At 53.9% G+C, this 22,398-nt stretch overlaps 1 long non-coding RNA gene and 1 gene segment (V, D, J or C); one reads left to right on the top strand and one right to left on the bottom strand.

Moving 5' to 3' along the window:
• The window catches only part of LOC132251345 (uncharacterized), an 85,316-nt gene that overhangs the window by 18,089 nt on the left and 44,829 nt on the right, over positions 1-22,398 (top strand). Inside the window, exon 2 of one of the 3 annotated variants that reach the window (XR_009463319.1) lies at positions 18,595-18,658. The exons of the other annotated variants lie outside the window; for them this stretch is intronic. This is a non-coding gene — a long non-coding RNA (uncharacterized LOC132251345). The remainder of the gene's footprint in view (positions 1-18,594; positions 18,659-22,398) is intronic. 3 annotated transcript variants of the gene reach the window in all.
• On the bottom strand, positions 10,508-11,017 carry LOC102575806 (Ig heavy chain V region C3-like). The segment is given in 2 exon segments: positions 10,508-10,875; positions 10,972-11,017. Coding segments are annotated over 2 exon segments (414 nt in total).

Here is a 22,398-nt window from a genome sequence, read left to right as displayed (position 1 = left end):
GCCCTGGAAGTCAGCCTCCAGGGAACCTGGAAAGGTCTGATGGACAGATCCTGGTGACTGGTTGGTCTCATGAAATATGGGAAGTAGTGGAGTCTCTATGGGAACAACTAGGACCCAGGAAAATAGCAGCTTCCCCCAGGCTTTGTCAAGCGTCCTTTGATGTCCTGTGCTCACAGGACTCGTGTTCTGTTTCTTGCGGTGCTGTGTGTGTGCCAGGGTTCACAACATGCCAGGCAGAAGCTGCATTATGCTTCTCGTGTCTGACATCCATGGTCTGAGGTGCATTGAGAGCAGGTGTGTGCGCCAGGTGGTGCAGGTGTGTTCCCTGTGGGAAGCAGTGTGTGGGGCAGTCCCAGGAAGGCTCTGCTGGAGAAGCAGATGTGTGTGTGATTTTTGTGGGGTAGACGGAGATGGAAGAAGTGGGGAGTGGAGCAAGCCGTGTAATGGAAGGGCTCTGGAAAGTGCAGCCCTGCTTCCAGCGGGGAGTTGACACTTGGGTTTCCTTGGCCAGCAGTGACAGTGGAGCTGTGTGAAGCCAGGCTCTGGACAGCAGTGGGTGATGTGGCCAAGGCAAATCCAGTTCAAACCTCTGCCTTCCCCCACATCTTGATGTGGGTGCACTCCTCTCTTCCCAGACTGGTGATGCCTCTAAAGGTGCTGCCCTCCTGTGACATGCACTGAAAAGAACCGGCCTGGGCTTTCCGGAGAGCTGAGCCTGGGGGTGAGTGGTTTTTGTCACATTTCTGGAGTTGAAGAGCCTTGTGGGTGGGGTCTGTTCACCTCCGTGCCCTGCATCCCCTCCTGCCTCTGTGCGGGGCTGTGCTGTGTGTGGGATGGCTGCCGCCCCCGGTACCTTTTAGTAAAGATCTGAGCTGGGATTTTGTATTGTCATGAATAGGGTTTGAGTTACAGTGTGCGTCTTGTGCACAGTAATACAGGGCTGTGTCCTTGGGTTTGAGGCTGCTCATCTGCAGGTACAGCAGGTTCTGAGAGTTGTCTCTGGAGATGGTGAATTGCCCCTGAACAGCCGGGGAGTACCACACTTTGGATGCATCAGGTCTGATTTCAGCCAACCAGTCTAGCCCCTTCTCAGGGGTCTGGCGGACCCAGTTCATGTAGGTGCTGCTGAAAGTGAACCCGGAGGCTTTGCAGGAGAGGTGCAGAGAGTCTCCAGCCTTCTTCACATCCCCTCCAGACTCTACCAGCTGCACTTGGGACCAGGCACCTGAAACCAAAGGCAGGATCCAAGAGCAACTAGCATCAGTGCAGCACTCCCCTCCCTCTCCTTGCCACCTGGGAGGATGAAATACCTTGCAGAACTGCTGCCAGGACAAGGATGTGGAGCCCAAATTCCATCTTCCCTGGTGCTGGGGGAAGCTCTTGTGTGTTGGTGGTCACTGCCTAGACCCGATGGCTATGGGTTGTGTGTGCAGGTGCTGCATGGGCAGCAGGACAGAGTGATTTATACTGGGCAGCCTGTCTGTGATTTGCATGTCCCCTGCCTTATACCACCCTGCTGCTTTCCCCTGCAATGGGGATCAGTTGTGCTGGGGACAGACAGTGGGTGCTGGACTGTCCCATCCTGCGTGTCTGGACAACTCCCACCCCAGGCTCTGGGCCTTATTTAACCTTTGCTGAAGGGACCTGTCCCCACCAGGCCATACTCTTCTGGCGCCCCTGGGCAGGGATTCGCATGTGGGCTGCCCCAGGGAGTTAAGAGCTGACAGCATTTGGCTCCTGCTTCAACTGGGGGTCTTTGTGAAGGAGACATATCCCTGTGAGGAACAGCAGGGAGCTTAGCAAGGGGCAGGGATTGCTGAGGCTGCCCAAGGGTTTTGGACACCCAGAATGCATCGGGTGCTGGGGAATCATGCCTGTGCGTGATCCTGTGTGTCTGCCTGCCTCCCAGCATGTGGATGTGCACTTGTCTGGTGTCTGGGATATGAGAAGGGCTGGGGCAATCCCTTCCATGGCAGGTTCTCACAGGGAGGTGAGTGAGGAACTGTGCCTGCTATAAAGCAGCATGCAGGGGTGAGACACACAGGCCTGTTGCTTGCCTGGGCTCCTTTCTCTCCTCCTTTGCCATGACTGTCAGGGCTGGGGTCTGCTTGCTAGGGGGATGCAGGGAGCACACTTGTGACTTGAGCTGGGCTGTCCTGCTGCATTGAAACCCAGTGAGCACCCTGTGGTCAGCACCGTGAGGCTGGCATCTCATGTGCACAGCTCAGAGGGATGAACCCACAGCTGGGCAGTTAGTGCTGGTGGTAGCAGGAACTGCTTCTCTTTGGTGCTTTCCAGTCTGAAGCTTGTCTTAAGCCCAGAAAGTTTGTGATCGCTGTGCATCTAACACAGTAATTGCTGTCCACAAGTGTGTCCCCTGTGTCTCCCTGTGGGGAGCAGGGTGTGGGTTGGGCCCAGGAAGGCTCTGCTGGGGAAGCAGGTGTGTGTGTGTGTGTGTGTGTGTGTGTGTTTTGTGGGGTAAACCGAGATGGAAGAAGTGGGGAGTGGAGCAAGCCGTGTAATGGAAGGGCTCTGGAAAGTGCAGCCCTACTTCCATAGATTTCATAGACATTAGGGCTGGAAGGGACCTCGGAAGATCATCGAGTCCAGCCCCCCGCCCAAAGGGCAGGACGTCAGCGGGGGTCATAAGATCCCAGCAAGATAAGCATCCAGTTCCTTCTTGAAGGTGTTCAATGAAGGCGCTTGAACAACCTCCGGTGGCAGGCTGTTCCAGACCTTGGGGGCTCAGACAGTAAAGAAATTCTTCCTTATGTCCAGCCTGAAACGATCTTGAAGTAGTTTGTGACCATTCGTCCTCGTCATCCCTTGGGGCGCTCTGGTGAACAAACGTTCCCCCAGATACTGGTGGTCACCCCTGATAAACTTGTAGGTGGCCATCAGATCACCCCTGAGCCTGCGCTTTTCCAGGCTATAGAGCCCCAGGGCTCTCAGCCTGTCATCGTAGGGTCTGCTTCCCTGACCTCTGATCATGCACGTGGCTCTTCTCTGGACTCTTTCAAGCTTCTCCACATCCTTTTTGAATTGTGGGGCCCAAAACTGGGCACAGTACTCCAGCTGCGGCCTCACTAAGGCCGAGTACAGGGGGAGAATGACGTCCCGGGATTTGCTTGAGAAGCATCTATGGATGCAAGCCAGCGTTTTGGTCGCTTTACTAGCCGCAGCATCGCATTGCAGGCTCATGTTCATCTTGCGGTCAATGATGACCCCCAAGTCTCTTTCTTCCATCGTGCTAGCCAACATAGCACTGCCGAGCCTATAAGGATGCTGCAGGTTTTTCTTCCCAAGGTGGAGAACCTTGCATTTATCGGCGTTGAACACCATCAGATTCTCGTCCACCCACTTGCTGAGCCTGTCCAGGTCAGCCTGGATCACCCGCCTGTCTTCTGGTGTGGATGCTTTGCCCCAAAGTTTGGTGTCATCTGCGAACTTGACCAGTCCGCTTCTGACTCCAGTGTCCACATCATTAATGAAGATGTTGAACAGTATGGGTCCAAGGACAGAGCCCTGGGGGACCCCACTGGTCACCAGACACCACGATGAGTGACTTCCATCAATTACTACCCTCTGGGTCCGACCCCGGAGCCAATTTTCCAGCCAGTGGATCGTGGGGGACCCAAGGTGACAATTGGCCAGTTTCTCCAAGAGACGATCATGGGACACCAGATCGAAGGCTTTTTTGAAGTCAAGATATATGACATCAATCTCTTCTCCCTTGTCCAGGTGATAGGTCACCTGGTCATAGAAGGAAATGAGATTGATCAAGCAAGACCTACTCTCAACAAACCCGTGCTGGCTATCCCTTAAGATGTTGGCGTCGGCCAGTCCATTAAGGATGGCCTCCTTAATAAACTTTTCTAAGATCTTCCCCGGGATAGAAGTCAGGCTGATGGGCCTATAGTTAGCCGGACCCACTTTCCTCCTTTTCTTGAAGATAGGCACCACGCTGGCCTTCTTCCAGTCTTCGGGCACTACACCAGAGCACCAAGAGTTTTCAAAGATCCGTGCTAGAGGCTGGGCTATGATGCTCGCCAGCTCCTTGAGTACCCTGGGGTGAAGATTGTCAGGGCCGGCTGACTTGAAGGTATCCAGCTTCTCAAGATGTTCCTTCACGAAGTCAGCATTAATGGAGGGCAGGGGATCACCCTCACCCGGACTTCCTGGCCCTGTAGCGGGCATGGGCGTCCCATGGGCCTGATGAAAGACGGACGTAAAGTACCTATTTAATAGGTTGGCTTTTTCCTGGGCGTGAGTTGTCAGTTGCCCCATCTGGTTCAGCAGGGGTCCAATGTTGCCCCTGCTTTTCCTCCGGCTCCCCACGTATCTGAAAAAGGACTTTTTATTGTCTTTGATGCTCAAAGCTAGCTGGAGTTCAGTTGCAGCCTTGGCTTTCCTGGTCTGCTCCCTACAGGACTGGACCAGTGCAGAATAATCCTCCTTGGAGGTGACTCCCATCCTCCATCCTTTGTAGGCCTTTCTTTTTAGCCTCAGGAGGTCTGCTAGGTCCCTGGAGAGCCAGGGGGGCTGCTGTGCCCTCTTGCTGCCTTTCCTCCGAGATGGAATAGACTTAGTTTGTGCATTGAGGATCGCTCCCTTGAGGAGCAACCACTCTTCTTGAACTCCCCTCTCCCTGTGGTCACAGTCTCTTAGGGCCTCACTGACAAGCCTCCTGAGCTTGTCAAAGTCGGCTTTCCTGAAGTCAAGGACTTGCGTGTTGCTGGCTGACTGACTTGCCAGCTTTTCGGTGGATGGTGAAGGTGATCAGCTCGTGGTTGCTGTCACCCAGCTTCCCATCGATCACTAGGTCACCGACTAGGTCCTCCCCAGTAGCCAGCACCAGGTCGAGCAGCGCTTTGCCTCTCGTTGGCCCATAGACTTCTTGAGTCAGGTAGAGGTCATCCACGCACGAGAGGAAGCTCTGCGACCGCTCAGATTTTGCTGAGCGATCCTCCCACGAGATGTCTGGGTAATTGAAGTCACCCATGACAACCATGGTCCTGGAGCAAGCTGCCTCAGCCAGTTCCTGGGCAAACTCCTGGTCTAGCTCAGGACTTTGGGTGGGAGGTCTGTAATAGACTCCCACCATTGTGTCCCCTGTGCCGTGTTCCCCACGGATTTTAACCCAGAGGGTCTCCAGCCGTCCACCCTGGTCGCCAATATCGGCTTGCAGGGATGCGTAGCTTTCCTTAACAGAGAGAGCTACACCCCCGCCCCTTTTCTCTACACGATCCCTCCTGTACAGGGTATAGCCATCTATCCCCGTGGTCCAGTCATGGGTGGAGTCCCACCAGGTCTCCGTGATCCCTATGATATCGTAATTGTTTGCACTGAGCAGGCGAATGAGTTCCTCCTGCTTGTTCCCCAGGCTCCTGGCATTAGTGTACAGGCAGGCAAGTGCCCCCTGGGGGGCTCCTTCCTTGCCCACAGATTTTACCAGGGCTGGGGCTGGGGTGGGCTCCCCTGAGTGCCGTGATCCGCTGGCTTTGCAAGGATTGCTCAGTGGGCCAGCAGTGGCGGTAGTCCCCCCGTCCCCCAGTGGGCTTAGTTTAAAGCCCGGTGGAGCAGGTCAGCCAGTCTGGCTGAGAAGAGCCTCCTCCCTAGGGGAGAGAGGTGGAGACCTTCTCTTCCCAGCAGCTCGCTGCCTCTCTCGCCAAAGAGTGGGCTGTGGTCATGAAAGCCAAAGCCTTCCTGATGACACCAGCGCCGCAGTCTTTGGTTGACCACATAGATCCTCCTGTCCCTTCTCGGCCCATAGCCTGAGACTGGGAGGATTGACGAGAACACCACCTGTGCCCCCAGACCCTTAAGCCCCACTCCCAAATCTCTGTAGCGCCTCATGATCTGGCTGGGAGTGCTCCGAGCCGTGTCGTTGGTGCCCACTTGAATAAGGAGCATGGGATAGTGGTCTGTGGGTTTGAGGAGCTTGGGGATCCTCTCCTCAATGTCCCGGATGCGGGCCCCTGGGAAGCAGCAGACTTCCCGGGCTAAGGGGTCGGGGTGGCAGATTGGCCCCTACTTCCAGCGGGGAGTTGTGTGGCAGGCCAGTAGGGGACCCTCCTGCGTTGAGCCACCCACCTTGCTGCGCCACCCGCCATCCAGGCTCTGAGTACCTCCCTGGGGTGCCTCCCGTCTGGCCAACCCCTTCCCAGGAGCACACCCGGTAGCCTGGGGTCCCGCTGCCACCATCCAAGGCTCTGGACCCAATTCTGGCTCTGTGCACCTTGGAAAACGCAGGCCTGATCGTCCAATGGGTACTAGACCCAATACAGGCACTTGGGGCACTTCCCCAAGTCAGGGGCTTATTAGGAAAAGTCTCCCTTAGTCCGCAGACCTAAGGGGCCTCCTCGGCATAATTTAGACCCACCCCTCAATAAATCTCCCACACTGGTCACAAAGGAGAACTTTATTGATGACAGGGGGTAGGGCAGAAACAGGGTAAAAGGTAGAGCAGTATCATAGAAACATCAGAGCAATATCAGAGGGATCCCATAGAGCAAACCAGCAAGGCTGAGGTAGCCTTTTGATCACGCATCTGAGTTACTGTAAGCTAAATATCTAGTCGGATCTCGAGTAGCTTACTCACACACATCGTCCAGAGGTGGTTGGAGTTTCCTCTGGAGGCAGGGCACTCTTGGAGCATGCGGTTATGAGGAGAGAGCCAGTTTCAGATGGTGAAGCTCCTCTCCCAGTTTCAGATTCACCTCAATGACTGCATGGCTAATGGCTGCCTTCTTCCTGGCCCAGGCCTTTAAATAACCTTTCTGACCTCAGCAGCCCAGTCCAATCGAAGCTGCCAGTGCTGGCCACTGGCCAACCAATTTAAAAGGTATCACGGGTCAACTGGGCCAGCGAGCAGGGCTTTTCCCTCCCCCTCCCCGGCTGAAAAGAGAATCCACATCCGAGGCACCAGGCTTTTGTCATGCAGGCAGGGAGGAAGATCCCCCTCCTTGAGGGATTCAACACCAGCCTCTCACGCTGGCAGAGACAGATCTCTGGAGAGGGGCACCGACGGTGGCATTTCTGCCACAAGTTGACACTTGGGTTTCCTTGGCCAGCGGTGACAGTGGAGCTGTGTGGAGCCAGGCTCTGGACAGCAGTGGGTGATGTGGCCAAGGCAAATCCAGTTCAAACCTCTGCCTTTCCCCACATCCTGAGGTGGGTGCATTCCTCTCTACCCAGACTGGTGATGCCTGTGGAGCTGCTGCCCTCCTGTGACATGCACTTCAAAGGACCTGCCTGGGATTTCTTGGGAGCTGAGCCTGGGGGAGGGTGGCTTTTGTCGCAGCTTTTGGAGTTGAGGAGCCTTGTGGGTGGGGTCTGTTCACCTCTGTGCCCTGCATCCCCTCCTGCCTCTGTGCAGGGCTGTGCTGTGTGTGGGATGGCTGCCGCCCCCAGTACCTTTGGTAAAGAAGATCTGAGCTGGGATTTTGTATTGCCATGAATAGGGTTTGAGTCACTGTGTCTCTGGCACAGTAATACAGGGCTGTGTCCTCGGGTTTGAGGCTGCTCATCTGCAGGTACAGTATGTTCTGGGAGTTGTTTCTGGAGATGGTGAATCGCCCCTGAACAGCCGGGGAGTACCACACTTTGGATGCATCAGGTCTGATTTGAGCCACCCAGTCTAGCCCCTTCTCAGGGGCCTGGCGGACCCAGTTCATGTGGAAGCTGCTGAAAGTGAACCCAGAGGCTTTGCAGGAGAGGCGCAGAGAGTCTCCAGGCTTCTTCACATCCCCTCCAGACTCCACCAGCTGCACTTGGGACCAGGCACCTGAAACCAAAGGTAGGATTGAAGAGCAACTAGCATCAGTGCAGCGCTTCCCTCCCTCTCCTTGCCATCTGGGAGGATGAAATACCTTGCAGAGCTGCTGCCAGGACAAGGATGTGGAGCCCAAATCCCATCTTCCCTGGTGCTGGGGAAAGCTCTTGAGTGTTGGCCATCACCGCCTAGACCTGAGGGCTATGGGTTGTGTGTGCAGGTGCTGCATGGGCAGCAGGACAGAGTGATTTATACCGGGCAGCCTGTCTGTGATTTGCATGTCCCCTGCCTTATACCACCCTGCTGATTTCCCCTGCAATGGGGATCAGTTGTGCTGGGCACAGACAGTGGGTGCTGGACTGTCCCATCCTGCGTGTCTGGACAACTCCCACCCCAGGCTCTGAGCCTTATTTAACCTTTGCTTGAGGGACCTGTCCCCACCAGGCCATACTCTTCTGGCGCCCCTGGGCAGGGATTCGCATGTGGGCTGCCCTGGGGGGCTAAGAGCTGACAGCATTTGGCTCCTGCTTCAGCTGGGGGTCTGTGTGAAGGAGACATATATCCCTGTGAGGAACAGCAGGGAGCTTAGCAAGGGGCAGGGATTGCTGAGGCTGCCCAAGGGTTTTGGACACCCAGAATACATCAGGTGCTGGGGAATCGTGCCTGTGCATGATCCTGTGTGCCTGCCTGCCTCCCAGCATGTGGATGTGCACTTGTCTGGTGTCTGGGATATGAGAAGGGCTGGGGCAATCCTTTCCATGGCAGGTTCTCACAGGGAGGTGAGTGAGGAACTGTGCCTGCTATAAAGCAGCATGCAGGGGTGAGACACACAGGCCTGTTGCTTGCCTGGGCTCCTTTCTCTCCTCCTCTGCCATGACTGTCAGGGCTGGGGTCTGCTTGTCAGGGGGATGCAGGGAGCACACTCATGACTTGAGCTGGGCTGTCCTGCTGCATTGAAACCCAGAAACCCAGTGAGCTCCCTGTGGTCAGCACCGTGAGGCTGGCATCTCATGTGCACAGCTCAGAGGGATGAACCCACAGCTGGGCAGTTAGTGCTGGTAGTAGCAGGAACTGCTGCTCTCTGATGGTGCTTTCTGGTCTGAAGCTTGTCTTAAGCCCAGAAAGTTTGTGATCGCTGTGCATCTAACACAGTAATTGCTGGTCACAAGTGTGTCCCCTGTGGGGAGCAGGGTGTGGGTTGGGCCCAGGAAGGCTCTGCTGGGGAAGCAGGTGTGTGTGTGTGTGTGTGTGTGTGTGTGTGTGTGTGTGTGTGTTTTGTGGGGTAAACCGAGATGGAAGAAGTGGGGAGTGGAGCAAGCCGTGTAATGGAAGGGCTCTGGAAAGTGCAGCCCTACTTCCAGCGGGGAGTTGTGTGGCAGGCCAGTAGGGGAACCTCCTGCGTTGAGTCGCCCACCTCGCTGCGCCGCCCACCGTCCAGGCTCCGAGTGCCTCCCTGGGGTGCCTCCCATCTGGCCAACCCCTTCCCTGGAGCACCTCTGCTAGCCTGGGGTTCCCGCTGCCACCATCCCAGGCTCTGGACTCAATTCTGGCTCTGCACGCCTTGGAGAACACAGGCCTGATTATCCAATGGGTACTAGACCCAATACCAGCACCTGGGGCACTTCCCCAAGTCAGGGGCTTGTTAGGGAAGCCTCCCTTAGTCCACCGATCTAAGGGGCCTCCTTGGCATAATTTAGACCCACCCCTCAATAAGTCTCCCACACTGGTCACAAAGGAGAACTTTATTGATTACAGGGGGTAGGGCGGAAACAGGGTAAAAAGTAGAGCAGTATCAGAAACATCAGAGCAATATCAGAGGAATCCCATAGAGCAAACCAGCATGGCTGAGGTAGCCTTTTGATCACGCATCTGAGTTACTGTAAGCTAAATATCCAGTCGGATCTTGAGTAGCTTACACGCATCGTCCAGAGGTGGTTGGAGTTTCCTCTGGAGGCAGGGCACTCTTGGAGCATGCGGTTATGAGGAGAGAGCCAGTTTCAGATGGTGAAGCTCCTCTCCCAGTTTCAGATTCACCTCAATGACTGCATGGCTAATGGCTGCCTTCTTCCTGGCCCAGGCCTTTAAATAACCTTTCTGACCTCAGCAGCCCAGTCCAATCGAAGCTGCCAGTGCTGGCTACTAGCCAACCAATTTAAAAGGTATCACGGGTCAACTGGGCCAGCGAGCAGGGCTTTTCCCTCCCCCTCCCCGGCTGAAAAGAGAATCCACATCCGAGGCACCAGGCTTTTGTCATGCAGGCAGGGAGGAAGATCCCCCTCCTTGAGGGATTCAACACCAGCCTCTCACGCTGGCAGAGACAGATCTCTGGAGAGGGGCACCGACGGTGGCATTTCTGCCACAAGTTGACACTTGGGTTTCCTTGGCCAGCGGTGACAGTGGAGCTGTGTGGAGCCAGGCTCTGGACAGCAGTGGGTGATGTGGCCAAGGCAAATCCAGTTCAAACCTCTGCCTTTCCCCACATCCTGAGGTGGGTGCATTCCTCTCTACCCAGACTGGTGATGCCTGTGGAGCTGCTGCTCTCCTGTGACATGCATTGAAAAGGACCTGCCTGGGCTTTTTTGGGAGCTGAGCCTGGGGGTGGGTGGCTTTTGTTGCAGCTGTTGGAGTTGAAGAGCCTTGAAGGTGGGGTCTGTTCACCTCTGTGCCCTGCATCCCCTCCTGCCTCTGTGCAGGGCTGTGCTGTGTGTGGGATGGCTGCTGCCCCCAGTACCTTTAGAAAAGATGATCTGAGCTGGGATTTTGTATTGCCATGAATAGGGTTTGAGTCACTGTGTCTGTGGAACAGTAATACAGGGCTGTGTCCTCGGGTTTGAGGCTGCTCATCTGCAGGTACAGCATGTTCTGGGAGTTGTCTCTGGAGATGGTGAATTGTCCCTGAACAGCCGGGGAGTATCTCTGGTTGGATCCATCAGGGCTGATTTCAGCCACCCAGTCTAGTCCCTTCCCAGGGGCCTGGCGGACCCAGTTCATGTATGAGCTGCTTAAAGTGAACCCAGAGGCATTGCAGGAGAGGTGCAGAGAGTCTCCAGGCTTCTTCACATCCCCTCCAGACTCTACCAGCTGCACTTGGGACCAGGCACCTGAAACCAAAGGTAGGATCCAAGAGCGACTAGCATCAGGACAGCATCAGTGCAGCACTCCCCTCCCTCTCCTTGCCACCTGGGAAGATGAAATACCTTGCAGAACTGCTGCCAGGACCAGGATGTGGAGCCCAAATCCCATCTTCCCTGGTGCTGGGGAAAGCTCTTGGGTGTTGGCCATCACCGCCTAGACCTGAGGGCTATGGGTTGTGTGTGCAGGTGCTGCTTGGGCCGCAGGACAGAGTGATTTATACCGGGCAGCCTGTCCGTGATTTGCATGTCCCCTGCCTTATACCACCCTGGTGCTTTCCCCTGCAATGGGGATCAGTTGTGCTGGGCACAGACGGTGGGTGCTGCACTCCGCCATCCTGCGTGTCTGGACAACTCCCACCCCAGGCTCTGAGCCTTATTTAACCTTTGCTTGAGAGACCTGTCCCCACCAGGCCATACTCTTCTGGTGCCCCTGGGCAGGGATTCGCATGTGGGCTGCCCTGGGGGGCTAAGAGCTGACAGCATTTGGCTCCTGCTTCAGCTGGGGGTCTGTGTGAAGGAGACATATATCCCTGTGAGGAACAGCAGGGAGCTTAGCAAGGGGCAGGGATTGCTAAGGCTGCCCAAGGGTTTCAGACACCCAGAATGCATCTGGTGCTGGGGAATCGTGCCTGCATGTGATGCTGTGTGCCTGCCTGCCTCCCAGCACGTGGATGCGCACTTGTCTGGTGTCTGGGATATGAGAAGGGCTGGGGCAATCCCTTCCATGGCAGGTTCTCAAAGGGAAGCGGGTGAGGAACTGTGCCTGCTATAAAGCAGCATGCAGGGGTGAGACATAATGCACCTCATCAAAGTCTTTGAAAGAGGGTATATGACTTACTCTAGATGCTGTTTGTTTCATTGTGCAGAGAGCACAGTGTAGCGAGTACAGTAATACATAGCTGTGTCACTGGTCCTCAGGCTGCTCAGCTGCAGATAAGCTGTGCTGATGGAGGTGTCTATGGTGATGGTTAGTCGGCCCTTGAAGGCCTCGGCATAGGCGGTAGCACCACTATTGGCATTGAGCCGTCCTATGTACTCCAGTCCTTTCCCAGGGGCTTGACGAACCCAGTTTATGCCATAGCTGGTGAATGTGTAGCCAGAGGCTTTACACGTCAGCCTCACTGCCTCCCCAGGCTTCTTGATTTCTGCCCTGGACTGGGTCAGCTGGATCTGGGAGCTGACTTCTGCAGAGAAAGAATTGAGTCCTATTCATATCTTTCTTTTAAAAATCTTTCCCCTAATCACAACCAGTTCCATCATTTTGCACTCTCCTGGAAGTATCTGAACTCCTTGTCCTTATTAATCCTTTCATCTGCACAACCGTTGTGTGAGGGGGGGCCACAATCTCGGCCCATTTTCCTCCAAGCAAATGAGATACTCAATGTTCCCAAAGGATTTGAGGGCTCTGTAATGCTGATGACAGTTGAAATAGAGAGCCCCCTAAATGGGGATTAAATCCCAGAATTCCTGCATCCCAGGCCTAAGCACAGATCCTGACACCCTCCCTCCTCTACCCAGGGCCCTGCATTTACCAGGGGCCTCTGCATCCCCTGCACTCACCTGAGCAAACTGTCAGGAAGATGAGCACGCCTAGAACTGCCATGTCACTTGCCCTCAATACCCATGCAGGATATACATACATAGCTGTTTGTGCTTTTGGCTGGTTTGCCTTTTGAGTCCAGATTTCTCTTTCATTAGGGAGTTCCCTGACTCATTTGCATGCTGACACTGCTAAACCATTTGCATGCTGTTTACATGCACCAGGACTTGCCCATAAATGTTGCCAGTGTGGAGGGACAGAGACAGTTTCACTACAGTCATTGTTGGGCCCCAATTCAGGAGAGCCGTCTCAGCAGGGTGACTTTAAGGACAGCAGACTGCCACCTAGGACTTGTGCAATAGTGCATTGAGTTGTGTAATACTGGGGTGTGAGATGGCAAAAGCTCAGGGATATGAATGGAGGTGTGAGGACATAACTTTCAATGCCTGATTGGGAGATTTTGTCTTCACATGCAAGGTCTGTAGGCGAGCCTGGCTGTCCAAAACCATAGCTGGGGTTTGGATACAGAGGTGCCACTCACTGAAAAGGGATTTGGGTTTCCAAGTCCCCGCTTTGTAAATTCCACCCCTCTGCAGCTGGAGATAATGATCCCCTCATCTCTGGTCCTAATTTCTGTGACACATCCCCATGGTAAATGCACAAACTTGCTGCCACCATGTGACTGTGCACATCTGCTAAGAACAGAAGGGAAAGACAATCATTAGGTGTTTTCTTCCTTTTCACTGCAAATAGGATGAGCTGAGGGAAGAATATAGGGTGACCAGGGCTTTTCCTTAACATTTCTGGACTAGACTCCATGTGCAACACTAGTGAAAGTCCTTCCTTCCCACTCCAGTCCCTTTCCAGGAGTCTGTTTAAGCCAGTATGTAGCCAGATACTGAAAGGAAATCTGCATACTGCTTCTACTCTGCTCCAAGAAGCACTGTGAATCTCACACACTGTCTGCCTGACCTTTTTTTTTTGTAGAGCTGGGGGAATATCCATAGGTAGTTTCTTGATGTGATTTGCATCAGGACAGTCCAAAAACTCTCACTAGCATTGAAGTCTTCAGGACTCTCATATAAACAGTGCTGGCCTTACCTATTATTCAGCCTTTTAGATGGGCCATTCATGATAAAGAACAACCTAGATTTGTAAATACCCACAACATATGCCATTGGGCCCATTGGATAAAGCACCTCTGCCCATGAGCTGCGTGGTAACTAGTTTAGTTTAGGAGCAAAATCTCATGGGCACTGCCCATCCTGCCCCTCCATGCCATGTGTGTATCATGCCTGGGATGGGAACTCTTGGTATCTGAATTCCTGGGCTGACTGTAGGGAACATCCCTCTGAGACACAGACCTGGGGTGAGGAGGGAGGAGAGACAATGACTTCACTATGGCTATTTGTGCTGAAACAGGCAGTGTCTCCCCAGAGCTGCCAGTGTCTCCCCCCACCTGGTGCCAGAGCCCTGCAGGAGCAGGCATTTAACCACAGAGCCTGGGTCTTGGATTTGCATCAGTGCTGCCCTGGGGAACAGAGTCTTGCCCAGGGCTGCCCAGAAGGCCAGTCCCTCCTGCCTCTGCCTTCCCTCCATACTGCGTCCCACGCTGCTTCGCAACCAGCACTCTCGCCCTCTCTCTCTCACCCTGCCTCTCCCTCCTGTACTTGTGCTTCCCCCAACCTGTGGGGAAGCAGAGAGAGGTGATCATGAGGAGTGGCTTAAAGACAAGAATTGAAGTCTGTGGTGGAAGAAAGGCAGGCCTTATCGCCTGTGCTGTGCAGAGGTTGGCAGAGGTCCCCCTTGTCCATGCTCAGTCCCTGGTGTTCAATGCACATCAGGGTGCTGGATTTCTGTCCTCAGCCCTGGCTGCTGTGGGGGCTGTGGATTTCCCTTGAGTAGGAGCACAGTGAGGTTAGGAAGGGAGCAGCTGGTCTATGCTAAGTGTTGTCCTGCCAGGGTTTGGGGGTCTCTGACCTTTAACTCTTTCCTGTGCTGGTTCATTCTGGTGCTGACTGGTCTGCATCCAGGTTCCCTCACTCAGTTTCCATGGGCAGGTTTGGTGCAGCATGAGGGAGATCCCACAAAAAGGGGACCGCACAGACTCACACTTAGACACCTGCTCCATGGCCGCTGTTGGTCACTGTTGGGGCTGGTTGTGGGCAATGGGGATGTGCTGATGGGTTTTTTATCTCTCGCTAAAGGAAGTCATGTCCCATGCAGTGCCTGTGACTCATCACCAGGGAGTTTGCTTCTCTGACCCCCAGAGCTGTAAGGATTTCCTTGAACCTAAGCTCCATATAAGAGCAGGTCTCCTGTGTGGTAATGTCTGCTCAGAGTGAGATGGGGATGGCAAGTGTTAATGTGAATGTAAATTTTCCCAAGTTCACATGGGGGCTGGAAGGAAACCAGGTGTGTTTTTGCCTAGGCTGGGAGTGTCAAACTTCCAAAGGCCCCATGGCCAGGGGACTTATGGGATGGCCAGCCCCTGATTTGCATCTCCCCTACCCTATAAGCAGCATTGCTGCTTTCTCCTCATGATGGGAACAGATTGTGCTGGGCTGTGAACTGAGAAATCCAGGCCCTCCTATCCAGTGCACCGGAGCAGCTGCCACAGAAGGCCTCATGGCACTTACTGTACTTCTGGTGCAGTGACCTGACTGCCTTCTCTCCCCTATACTTCATACAAAACCCCACAGCCAGGTCAGTTAGTAGATTCATTTCATTTAATGGGATGGAGGGGAGAGGACATTTGGGGATGGGAGCGTTGAGAGGGGAAGTGGCTGCAGGTGGTTCCTGTATAGCATCTAGTGGGGGCACAACGTACAGCTGGGGGTGAGATTTTCTGAGGGTGTGAGGGGCCCATCTCCAGCTCAAGGGCAGCTCCCAAATGCCTTTAGGCTGCTTGAGAAGTGAAGTTCATAAGTGAAGCTGTTTGGAAAGCAGGAGCAGAGATTGGGATGTTTCTCTTGGCTCAGACTGTCTTTAAGCCCAGGCTGTGAGTGCTGCTGCCTCTTATTCTGGATGCTGTGTGGCAGGGTGGATGACAGCCAAATAATTCAGGCATGAGATGCTTCTCTTTGTTGCAGTTGGTCACTGCAGGGTGCTGGGGTTATTTTCCAGCTGTCTCTGCTGAGCCATCTATGCTGGGCACAGGCAGGTATCGTGGGTGCGGTGGGTGTCGTGTGTCCTCCTCAGCACAGCCACAAAGGAGTTGGAGGATCTGGCTGGAGCTGGCAGCTGCCAGGGTGAGCTAGGTGGGCTGGTAGCTGGTGCTGTCGATGTCAGTGAAGTCATCCATGGCAAATCGGAGCCGTCTTAGCCTCTGATCCCGTTTGGGTTCATGGGAAGGCTGTTGCCTGGAGGAATGTCAAGGTCTGACTGGTAGCTGGGCTGTAAATTGAGCTCACCAGGATCAGTGACAACTCCTTTATTTCCATTGATTTTTTTTTTTTTTTTTTTTAGACAGCTGAGCTATGAAATTTTCTTTAAAAATCTACTCGTGCCTCTCTCCTCCTGCCTTTAACCCAGTGGTGTAAGGTGAAAGACTTGCATGTAGAAGGGATTTATACCTCGTGATTCCCCTAAGATATTTCTGCCTCCTTCACAGGCAATAATTGTCTTAGGATCTAATAGGTAATTTGCTCTCAAAAAGGCCTGAAATGTGTGTAAGAGAATAGCTTCCCCTTGTTGTGCAGCCCCAGCCCTGCTCTGTGTCACTGTGTCACTGGCACAGTAATACGTGGCGGTGTCTGCAGCTGTCAGGGAGCGCAGCTGCAAGGAGACCTGGTTCTTGGATTTGTCTGCAGAGATGGTGGTTCGGCTCTGGAGAGATGGGTTGTAGTATGTGGTCCCAGTATATGGATATATATACACCACCCACTCCAGCCCTTTCTCAGCAGGCTGCCGGATCCAGTTCCACTCATAGCTGCTGTCAGTGATGGAGACGCCAGAGACAGTGCAGGTCAGGGTGAGGGTCTCTCCAGGCTTCACCACCCCTGGGCCAGACTGCACCAGTGTCACTGCAGAGATGGCATCTAGGAAAAATAATAAGGCAGAGAGTAAGTTAGCCACTGAATGCATCCATTCCCCTGCTGTGATTGCTGCCCTCTGCCCCAGAGACACTCACAGGTGAGACAGGAGAACAGGGCAAGGAGCAGCAGGGGCATCTCCATCCTGAGGGTCATAAGAAATGAACCTCCCAGCAGGCAGGAGTGGGCAGGATAAGGGCAGGGCAGGGACTGAGGTTCTGGGGCCCAGGGGCTGTATTTAAGCAGGCAGCCTGGGAGGAGAGATTTGCATATGGGTCCTTAAGTGAGTACATGAGGTACCAGGCTAGGAGAGTAGTATTCCCTGGGGGACCAGGGGAGAGGGGTGTGGGTGTCTGTAGGAGAGTACTGTGGACACCTGGAAATCTCCTGAGGAACCAGGGACAGCTCTGGATGCCTGAGGGTTTTGGTCCTGAGCCCCAAGTGCTGAGGATTCCCTGGGAGTTGGATACAATGGGCTACATGAGCTCCTGAGATCTGCCAAGATGCCCATCCTACCCATGTCTGCAAGGTGCTTAGGCAGCAAGCAGGCCTGATGTGGGGTAGAACAAGCCAAAGAGGAGGCCATGCAGGGGTGGGAGACATGGTTTGGAGCCCAGTGGAGCTAGTGCCGGGGCTTCCTAGTAAGCCTGAGAAGCACCCAGAGTTTGGGGGTATTGCAGTGAGCCTGAGGTGAGCAGGGGACTTCATTGCTGTGCCTCCAGCCTCACTCAGACCATCTGGGGAATACGATGCCAAAGAGCTGCCTTTTTTAATCTAACAGGAAACATGCCATGATCAACATAATGTTTTTCCCCCAGGTAGGGGAGGCATCATGATGATGGTGTTGGTCCAGATGGTTTTACTGTACCCTGAAGGGAAGATCCCCTTCTTCCCAACTTTGAATAACTTGTTGTTGTTGAGGGTGGAGGAAACCTCTGCCCTCCACTTCAAGACAGTCTACTATAGCCTCCCAATGGGAGGAACTCAGCTACACATTTTGTTGCAATGGGAGATTCCTTTGGACATTTTGTTTAGGTTACTCCTATGGTGTTTGGCTAGGGGCAAGTGAGAGTAGGGGGCACCTGAACCTCAAGGACTCCAGGCTTGGAGCCTGCATGTAGGAGGCCTGCCATGGGTTTGGGAGTATCTGTAGCCCCAGACTGAAAACTCTGGGAGGTAGGGTATTTGCAAGTGGTAGCACCTCACAGACCTGAGTGACTCGCCTCTGCTCAGTCAACAGAATTCAGAACTAATGACAATTTTTACATGTGTATGTGATACAGCGCCAGGGGCTTTTGACTAGTGACCTGTACTAATTAAGAGCACCCGGCGCTGCATCACACACATCGAAGGTGTTTTAGTTTCAAAGTGCGCTGCCACCATTTTCTCAGTGCTGATGTGCATTTTGCCACTTATACACCTGTGCACAACGCAGCACGAGGCATGTCAGTTTGCATGCTCCATGGACTTGATTAATTGAGTGTTCTCTGATGCCAGTACATCAACGTGGATATCTGTATAGATGCCTGATAAGCCTAATTTGTCCTGACGCACACAATTAAAAAAAATTAATAAAAAAGCCCTTTCATAAGGCATCTGCTAACCTTTTCTGTGCTTCCCCTGCTCTGCTCTGTGTCTGCTGTGGCACAATAATACATGGAGGTGTCTGCAGCTGTCAGGGAACACAGCTGCAGGGGGAATCTGGTTATGGGATTTGTCTTCAGAGATGGTGGCTTGGCTCCGCAGGGTCAGGCTATAGTAAGTGCTGCAGTCTACCTCCCCTGCCCACTCCATCCCTTTCCCCAAAGATAAGCCCAAAGTAGTACTTGGACTTCCACAGGGTTGGTGAAAGTTGTGGAACACCAGCCTATATAAAGGTTCTTGGTCCATCTTTCCATCCACTAGAGGCCTTTGCCAGGAGCCTGCCATTCCCAGTGCCAATAGTAGCTGCTGGTGATGGTGGTCCCAGACAGTGCAGGTCAGGCTGAGGGTCTCCCCAGGCTTCATCACACTGGGCCCAGAATGGACAAGCTGGATCTGTGGACCAGAACAAACCAGCACCCCCACCCCCCTGCCCCCGCACCTGTGAGACTGGCTGTTCTGTGTTCCCAGGGACTTCTGCTTCTTTGATGGCATATCCATGGTGGCAGACAGATGGATGAACAGAGGGACCCAGGTAAGACATGGCAGGGAAGGGGCTGGGCAGACAAAGTTCCCCTGGGCAGGGCACCCTGAGCTCCCAGATGGGGGTACCTGGCCATGGGACTCTCTGTGCTGCCCCCCCCCCCCCCCAGTCACTCCCCCAGCACTGCAGAGCAGGGAGACCAAGGCCACAGTGTGTGTTTTGGGTGAAACTGGGCTCTGGCCTGTGCTGCCCCTGTGGGACCCAGTCTGGCTTAGATTGACTGACTCCCGTGAAGGTCCAGCTCCAACGCACAGCCGAGCCCCATGGAGCTGAGGATAGCTTCAGATCTCTAGCTCCCATGTGCTTTCAGGAATGGGATTACAAGCGCCTCATGCCCTTGGGCCTTTTGCAGTGTTTCCCAGAGCAGCATCTTGCATCTCTTTCAATCAATGCAATGGGTGATTCCCACTCTCACACACACCCTTGTTCTTGTGGGGGGGGAAAAAAAAATCTGTCGCACTAGGAAGGAGGAGACTTGGGAGTTGGATAGGGCATGGTTTGTATCTCTGTCCTGTGTGTTTGACTGACAAGTAATCCTAGCTCTTTCCTGGTTTGTTGGTTCTAGTTCTCTGGGATGTGCCCCCTTGTCACAGCTGTTTGGGGCAGGAGAGGGAGAAACACTGAGAGCAGAGCCTTCCCCTTGGCTTCTGCTTGTGGGAAGCTCTTGGGTGACTCTAAGGGGTTGGAGAGAGCAATTACAGCACAACAGAGGCCTGGCTGCCTGGAGAGAGCTTACTTCCCCTATGTGTGCAGCCCCGGCACTCTTCTGAGTCACTGTCACTCCAGGCCTGGCACAGTAATATGTGGCAGTGTCTGCAGCTGTCAGGGAGTCCAGCTGCAGGAAAAACTGGTTCTTGGAAATGTCCCTGGAGATGGTGATTCAGCTTTGAAAAGAGGAGGCATATTTTGTGGGCCCACCGCTTCCACCTATCGCTCCCATCCAGTCCAGCCCTTTTCTGGGAGGTTGCCGGATCCAGCTCCAATATCCAGCTCTTGTGATGGAGTCACCAGTGAGGGTGCATGCCAGGGAGAGGGTCTCTCCAGGCTTCACCACCCCTGGGCCAGACTCCACCAGCTGCACCTGGGAGAGGACACCTGGGAACAGGGAAAAGAAGAAAGGAAACCATTACCCACTGAACCAATCTCTGGCTATGCCCCTTGCCCCTCCCCGCTTGCCCCTCGGATACTCACAGGTGCAGGGAGAAACGAGGAGCAGGAAAAGTTTGAGCAATTCCATCCCTAGTGCCATGAGGTGAGGGAGGGCAGGCAGGACAGCCAAGGGCCAGGTCTGGGCAGGAACCAAGGCTCCAGAACCAGGGGGCTGTATTTAACTAGGAGCCCCAAGGCAGGGATTTGCATGTAGGTTACCCTGGAGAGAGATGAGCTGAGCATTTGATTCCTGCTTGCACTGCTGGTGTTTGTGCAAAGTAGATGCATCCCTCTGTGGTAGGGCAAGGAGTTCAGCTGGGTAAGAGGGTTACTGATACTGCCTAAGGGATTTGGAAACCCAAGATCCACCAGGAACTATGGGGGTTGTGTACCAACCTCACTTAAAAGTCTTTTAAAAATCTCTGAAAAATAGGTTTTTAGATGGTAAGACTTGCTAAGAATTTCTATTTCTTTTCCACATACCACAGTGCATATGGAGAAGGAAATTTGTCCCCCTTCTTTCCCAGTGCTGGCTGGGTTGCCAGAAGAGCCCAAAGGAGTTAGGATCCCATGTAGCTTAGGTGTCCATGTAAAAAAATTTCAAAAAGAGAATAGTTGGAACCAGCCCATGCAGAAGGGAACAGGCGCCTTATTCCCTGTGCAGCCCTGGGAGGAGAGAAGAAAACCTAAATGGGTCAGGTTGAGCCGGGTTCTCTCGTGTGTTGTTTCCATGGGGTTTGGGGTCCAGCAAGGAGAGGGGGTACTTTCCCTGTGCCCATCTGCTGTGGGGGTTGTGCATCTCCTCAGAGTCCAGAGCTGGGAGCTCAGCAGTGCAGTGATGCTGTGACTAGTGCTCTGCTCTGGGTGCTTGGGGGTCTCTGCCCTTCATCACTGTCTCTGGGAGGTCATTCAGGGGTGAATGCCTAGGCCTCACACCATGCTGTAGGCAGGAACTGGCCAAAGTTGGGGCACAGACCTCACTGGGAATGGGACAGATGGGATATTTAGGGGAGTGGCAAACACATGGTGGGGTGGGGGGGGGGGAGTGCTGCCCTCCCTTGCTGGGAGGAAGGAGATTGCATCCATGATTACTGGTGCAGTGGGGCTGGAGCTGTATCTCTGTGTGGGGGGTGTGATGAATGGGGGGGGGCAGGTGCTCCCCCAGTGGAGGATTTTGCTTGGATCAACCTGTGCCTTTCCGGGGCCAAGGGGGAGAGCAGGAACCTCCCTGGTTCTCTCTGTCCCTCATCCCGGGAGCCTTTCATAGATGTTAGGGTCAGAAGGGACCTCAATAGATTGAGTCCGACCCCCTGCATAGGCAGGAAAGAGTGCTGGGTCTAGATGACCCCAGCTAGATGCATGTCCAACCTCCTTTTGAAGACCCCCAGGATAGGGGAGAGCACCACCTCCCTTGGGAGCCCGTTCCAGACCTTGGCCACTCGAACTGTGAAGAAGTTCTCCCTAATGTCCAGTCTAAATCTGCTCTCTGCTAGCTTGTGGCCATTGTTTCTTGTAACCCCCGGGGGCGCCTTGGTGAGTAAAGCCTCACCAATTCCCTTCTGTGCCCCCCGTGATGAACTTACAGGCAGCCACAAGGTCGCCTCTCAACCTTCTCTTGCGGAGGCTGAAGACGTCCAGCTGCTCTAGTCTCTCCTCATAGGGCTTGGCCTGCAAGCCCTTAACCATACGAGTGGCCCTTCTCTGGACCCTGAGGAGATGCACAACCCCCACAGCAGATGGGCACAGGGAAGGTACCCCCCCTCTCCTTGCTGGACCCCAAACCCCATGGAAACAACACATATGAGAGAACCCTACTTCTATGATGTGCAGTGCCCCATGGCACCCTTGGAGACACTGGGGTTGCCCTTACCGCTCAGTTAAAGCTAAAGGAGCAAGTGATGTTATGTCAGGATGAAACTCCTTGTGGTTACAAGGGTGTTGGGGATCCTAGCCTAGGAAGAAGGTGGGGCTGTGGAGTGATGCTGTAGATACACCCCTAATCCCTGCCCCACACACACAGGCCCTGAAGTGTCCCTAGTGCAGTGGAAAATCCCAGCCTTTCCTTTCTTTCAGCTCATGGCATTTTCATTTTTCCCTCCTTCTCCGTTGTCCTTCCTCTGCCTTGTGCACGGGGCTGCAGTAAATATGCCCTCAGGGCTGTTCAGCTTGGGCCTCCCCTTTCTGTGCAGTCCCTGCCCTGCTCTGTTGCTTTACCAGTATGTGTCTGACAGTAAAATGTGGCAGTGTCTGTGGCTGTTGGGGAGCACAGCAACAGGGAGAACTCATTTGTGGTGGAGTCTGCAGAGAGGGCAGCTTGGCTCTGGAAATGTGCTTAGGAAATGCTCTGGAAATTCAGGGAGCTTTAGATCAAGTGCCCTGCCACCAATTTAAAGTGGGGGATGCACAAGATAGAGGAGCCCGTTGGAGTATGGTTAATCAAGTCTGCTCTGATGTGCTGTTATTACAGTGCATCAGAGCAGCCTCTGCTCTCAAGGACAGGCACCCAATGCAAATCTGCCTGTTGACTAATGGGTATTTGAGCCAAGGTGGGTAGGAGCCTGTAGAAACAAATGAAGAGGGGT

This window comes from Alligator mississippiensis, chromosome 7 (assembly GCF_030867095.1).
Source record: "Alligator mississippiensis isolate rAllMis1 chromosome 7, rAllMis1, whole genome shotgun sequence".
Classification (NCBI taxonomy): Eukaryota; Metazoa; Chordata; order Crocodylia; family Alligatoridae; genus Alligator; species Alligator mississippiensis.
The sequence above is the reverse complement of the archived record's forward strand: the minus strand, read 5'-3'. Positions and strand labels throughout refer to the sequence as shown.